Genomic DNA, 5991 nt, shown 5'->3' with positions numbered 1-5991 from the left:
TTCAAGTTCTTCTTGATGAAAATCACACTTTAACCTTTGACTTTCATAAATGATGTGACAGACTTAACACCATGTTAAGTCTATTTGGCAAATTCTGATCAATTATGAAGGATTATCCAGAATATTCTGACCGGCTACCTTTGATAACGCAGAAACAGAACTCTTGAGTTGTGGTATCAGGGTGCTCAGCCCACAGATATTGAACTTCACATACCCCATCTGCCTCCATTTGGGACTGCAATGGCCTTAAAAACCCTACACATATCTTCCCTACTTAAGTGCAGCCTTTTTTCTAATGGAATTACAATATCGGCATCTGGTCTCTGACTTCTCATCAATTGTGTGGGCGTCCTTTAGAGGACATTTCATCGGAATAAAGGCAGACAAAGGTGGTGCCTTTGTCTGCAGAAATATGTGGCCTGTAGCCAGTGGGTGGGGCACCACATGCTCGCTCTCACTGTTAGATTGGATAGAAAAGTCTGCAGCAGGACAAGCGAATATTAATGACGTTAATACGTTAGTACCTGAAAGATCCCTTTGGACTGCTGTGCCATGGATAGTGGGAGGATCTTTCCATTGATGAGCATCAGTAGTCTAATCAGTTTAGATTCTTAAATTCAACTTCGTTCTTTGACTTTTCCCATTTGTCTGCAGAACAATTTCACAACATTTTGAATTCCTCTATAAACATTAATCTCGTTTTTTCTTTTGTCTGCAACGCTTGTCCCTAGCATGTCCTCGTCCATGAAAGCATTTAATCTTATCTGAGCAATTCCTCTTGGTCTCCTGTATCACTGCTCATCATTCGACATGCTTTTCCCAGTATATCCACGGCCATTTTTGTATTTATGCTTGTATTTTCTCCCAGACTGGTAAACATCAACAGAGCTCAGCAAAAGAACTTTTAGTTCCTATTTCAACTTTATTAATACAAGTGTTTAACCTTTTCATGTTTATAGTTTTATCTTTCTTTGTAAAGTCAGCTGTTCTGCTGCTCTCTATGTGATTGGTCAGATGCCCCCAACGCCACCCCTTTCATGTAAACAGGCTAGTAGCTAAAATGGGAAACCCTGATTTACCTTATAGAGTTGATAACTAGCGTCATGTGATCACTTAGTCTGATTGACAATGTTGGGATAAGTTAATCAAGATAACAGAAAGATTTCTTGAGTATGATGAACAATGAATTTAACTCCTAAATGTGACTTCCTAACACAGAATGTGATGACGTCATACGCTTTGTACTTTGATGTGTGGTGATTGGAAGTGTCTGTGTGGTGCAGCCTGGACAGACCAGACCAGCTGCACCACACAGACACTTCAAGAGAATGATTGTTATGAAACTTCCATACAAATTGAGTGAAAAATGGAGAGTTGTTGCCTATGAACTGCAGGAACAAAATGGTCACAGAGCAGTGTTCACTGATCTGGTTGCCTTCATAATAAAACAGGTGAAAGTAGCATAAGATCCAGTGTTTGGCAACATCCAAGACTCACAATCTGGAAACAGCTTTAAAGTTTCAAGTTCCACCAAGCAAAGAAAAAAGGGAAGTAGTTTTGCCACTAATGTCAGTACGGTTCCAGGAGTCAAAACTCAATCAACTGGAAGCAGAACAAATTCCACTGTTCTGCATAGTTGTTTGTTTTGTTCACACAGCAATCATTTACTAGAGAATTGTAAGCAGTTTAAAGCTAAAATGCATCGGGATAAGCTGACTTTTATCAAGGAAAGGGGAATTTGTTTTGGTTGTTTAAAAGTTGGTCACATAAGCAAAGACTGTAGGAGTCGTTTGAGACACAGCAGCTGAGCAAATGATCATTTCATGCTGAAGACATCCTCAGACAGAATTAAATACATACATAAACACAGCCTGGTGCCAATAACACAGCTAATGACACTGCTGTATCACTGGCTTTACTGATTAAAGACCATATCTGAAGGAAATCTTTGAACACAACAGAAAGTGACCTTTTAAACCTGCGACACTGATGCTGCATTCAAGGACCATTAAAAACATTTGAAAGGACTTAAGAACATGAAGAAAATGTGACTTGTTTCTCTGTAATGAAGCTGTTTTAGTGAAGAAAGTTGAAAGGTCACAGAGCGACTGCTGAATCTTCTGCTCTAAACATGAACTCTGAACTTTGTGATGCTTCAGGAGGAAAACTGCTTCAGTTATTCTCTCAGATTAGTTTCATATTTTCTGCATCAGATTTGAGTGAGATCCTGGAATGAAGACAGAAGAAAAGACTTTGTTCAAAGTTTGATTTATAGTCAAACCTTCCAGTTTATTCACACAATAAAACATCAACACAATATATGAATTCATTCATTAAAATCACAGTTTTTCCTCATTTGTTTGATGATTTTGACCAAAACAAACACAAACACACACACATGGTCTGCCATACTCATAAAGAGAAATGTCGACATTTTTCAAGACAAATATTCCAGAAACATTTAGAGGATAGAGAAGTTTACATTTTCATGTGGAGAAATATTTTAGTAAATCAAAATGATGATGAGCAGTGATAGCCTCCATAAACAGTCACAGGAAAGATCTCCTTTAAAAACTCAGAAACATCAAGAGAACAACTAGAAGATGTGGAGGTACCACCCATAATGTTTGACTGACAGCTGATCTCTGTGCAGAAATGATGGAGAGAAAATAAAATGAAACTAAAATACAGATTTAAACCCACAATATGAAAGACTTCAGTCTATTTGAGCTTAATCAACTCAGCTGTGGCTCCAACAAAGTAAAGCCGAAGTCCAGCATAGAGCGGCTGAGTGAATGTGGTCTGGACTCTGTGGAGGAGAGTCATGGTTTCAGAGACGCTGTAGAAGGACAAAATACCTGCTCTGTGATCCAGGTACACTCCTACTCTGGAGGAACGAGGACCTGAGACACAAGTTTGGATGTTGTTGTACCAACATGTAAAACAGTTGTTGTCACAATTTAATGACCAAGATTTGTCATTCCATCCAAATCCACATTCATTACCCCATCCTTTTCTGCTGATATTCTTGTATGCGACTGCTACATCAACTCTCCCTTTCCTCTCCACCTCCCAGTAACAACGTCCAGTCAGACTCTCTCTACTCAGGACCTGTTTATACGAAGTAAATCTGTCTGGATGATCAGAATAATGTTTTTGTTTCATAAATTCTGCTTTTCTGTTCCCCTCTGATAATAACAGCAGTTTGTATCCTGTGTTTGGATCTAGTGTGATTTCACATGAATATTTTAAGAATTCAGCTCTGGTCTTTGGCTCTGGTTGTGACAGTGAAACATCCACTTCAGTGACTGTCAGTGAGATGTTTGTCCGTTCCTCTCTCAGAATGTCCTGTAGTTTATCTCTGACCTCTGACACAGCTGCTGTCACATCCTCAAAGTAGCTCAGAGGACGGATATTGATGCTGGATGAGTCTGTAGACTCACTGAGTGCTGACAGTGAGGGGTAGTTGTGTAGAAACTGGATGTGATCCTCTGTGTGTGAGAGCTGCTTCAGCTCAGCATCTTTCCTCTTCAGCTCAGTGATCTCCTGCTCCAGCTTCTCCTGAAGCTCTTTGACTCGACTCACTTCAGTTTCCTGCTGGGATCTGATCTGCTGCTTCACATCAGAGCTTCTTTTCTGGATGAGATGGATCAGCTCAGTGAAGATCTTCTCACTGTGCTCCACTGTTTGATCAGCAGACTGATTGATGGCCTCCACCTCCTGTTGAAGCAGCTTCACATCTTTCTCTCTGTCCTGGATTCTCTGCTGGATGTTTTGTCGACTCACCTCCAGCTCTCTCTGCCTCTCAGTCCTTTCTGCTGCAGCTGAGACTGTGTCGTGGCCTTTATGTTCATCCACAGAGCAGAGATAACAGATACTCTGCTGATCAGTACGGCAGAACATCTTCATCACCTCATCATGACGAGAGCAGATCTTCTCCTGGAGCTTCTTGGAGGGCTCCACCAGCTTGTGTTTCTTAAATGTAGGTGAATCATAATGAGTCTGAAGGTGTTTCTCACAGTAAGATGCCAGACAGACTAAACAGGACTTGAATGCTTTCATTTTTCTTCCAGTGCAGACATCACAGGCCACATCTTCAGGTCCAGCATAGCAGTGATCAGCAGGAGCAGCTTGGAGTCCAGTCTTCTTCAGCTCCTCCACTAAATCTGCTAACATGGTGTTTTTCACCAGGACAGGCCTCGGTGTGAAAGTCTGTCTGCACTGAGGGCAGCTGTAGATTTTCTTCTTTTCCTCTTCATCCCAGAAGCTTTTAATACAGTTCATGCAGTAGCTGTGTCCACAGGGAATAGCCACCGGATCCTTCAGTAGATCCAAACAGACTGAACAGCAGATTTTTGTTTGATCCATTTGATTCATGTGCTGTGCCGTTTCACCGTCTCTCAGTGACTGTCAGACAGTTTCACTTCCTCTGAACAGAAACAACCTCTGTGCTCTGAAGGGAAACAGATCTCTGCTCTTGTTCACCTCCTACAGGAAATGAGGCTCACCAGCAACTGCATTTACACCATGTTGTTTAGACCCATCCTGATACAGACACATCTGTGAAGGGAGGCACTAAAGAAATATTCTTACAGAGCGACCAAGAGCCAATCACATGATGCAGGGTGTGGTATGTTTGGTTACAACATGCAGTAACAAGTCTGACCCAGTTAAAGTTTAATAGTTTATCTTTACTTGGTACTTTGAAATTTGACAGTCAACACTCAGTGAGTTCATTTTATATTTCAAAAAGTTCAGCAAAGTTTAGGATGCTGTGATGAATAAAAATAAATCAAACTTTATATTTTGACATTTTCTAATCTTAGTTCATTCTCACACTTACAGAATGATGCATGGGAACAACTGACTCCACTAAATCAAACCTATGTTCAAATGAGATTATGATCATTAAATAGTAACAAATATTTAAATTTAGCAACAACAAATGCAGATCGGTCCACAGTGTTTACAAAACAAACAAACAAACATTATTTTGTAGTTTTTCCTGTGTACACAGTCACTGTGGAATTTAAATGAAAACTTTCAAGTTTAATTCAAGGTTTTAGTAAAAATTTTGCCTGAACTGTTTAGTAATTTTTCACAAAGTGTCCATGTCAGTAATTCATTCAAATGTATTTTGGTCTTAAACTGATCCAGTAAATGTAACTTTTTCTCACCTACTTAACCGAGTATTTTAGTTGTTTAACTGTCATTGTAACTAAACTGAACATCCAAAGCTTTTCTCACTGCAGTTTTGTTGTGCAGTTATAGCAGCACTTTGAATCATCCACAGTTTTATAGAACTGTCTGTTGAATTGTTGTTTTGTTTGGTGCGATGGTTCATTTATTTAAATATTGATGATAATTTGATATATTTGATTATTTATTACTGGTGCAAACAATTCATTTCTTCATGGTGCAAATATATAGTAGACTCAGGAGTTTAACTCAGTTTTCTTGGCCTTTGTTTATCGTTTCATTTCAAATCTTAATGGGTAAAGATCATCATAATTACATATGAAATTATATGTACAAATTATATGTTCCATTACACTTTTAACAGCACAGATTATACAGCAAACATCAGATTCATGGATGGAGCCAGAGGCTAAATGACTGTTCAGTCCTCTTTAGGAAACCATCTTCATATGACGACAAACACGACAACAATCAGCTGTCAAACTGTACAAGAAGTTCACAGTAATGTAAAAGAAGTTATATCACTTTATTTTTAAATGTACGCACTCAGGGTCAGGACTGAAGACACTGATCGAGAAAATACTCTAAATATAAATATTCACCTAAACATTCAAAATTATTCAATTGCATGAAATGAAATATGAACTCTCTACAATACTGGCTTCTGATTGGTTGAAAAAGCAGGTGCTGAACTTCAGAAGAGCTAAACCTGCAAAACTGTGTAAACCCAGAGTGGATGCTGCCCTCTGACCTTTCAGAAGTACGATCTTTTTATGAAGACACAGAGGCAGA

At 39.2% G+C, this 5991-nt stretch overlaps 1 protein-coding gene across 1 annotated transcript; it reads right to left on the bottom strand.

Moving 5' to 3' along the window:
• Positions 1-2025: 2025 nt before the first annotated feature.
• Positions 2026-4602, bottom strand: LOC147307843 (tripartite motif-containing protein 16-like). Its single transcript, XM_086273026.1, has one exon. The coding sequence runs from the start codon at positions 4375-4377 to the stop codon at positions 2722-2724; it is 1656 nt and encodes a 551-aa protein (XP_086129152.1). The 5' UTR covers positions 4378-4602; the 3' UTR covers positions 2026-2721.
• Positions 4603-5991: the final 1389 nt, after the last annotated feature.

This window comes from Aulonocara sp. 'chitande type north' Nkhata Bay, linkage group LG18 (assembly GCF_057382095.1).
Source record: "Aulonocara sp. 'chitande type north' Nkhata Bay isolate Kocher_YH1m ecotype deep benthic linkage group LG18, A_spYH_male_GT1.1, whole genome shotgun sequence".
In the NCBI taxonomy this organism is placed as follows: Eukaryota; Metazoa; Chordata; class Actinopteri; order Cichliformes; family Cichlidae; genus Aulonocara; species Aulonocara sp. 'chitande type north' Nkhata Bay.
This window is presented reverse-complemented; position numbering and strand designations above follow the sequence as displayed.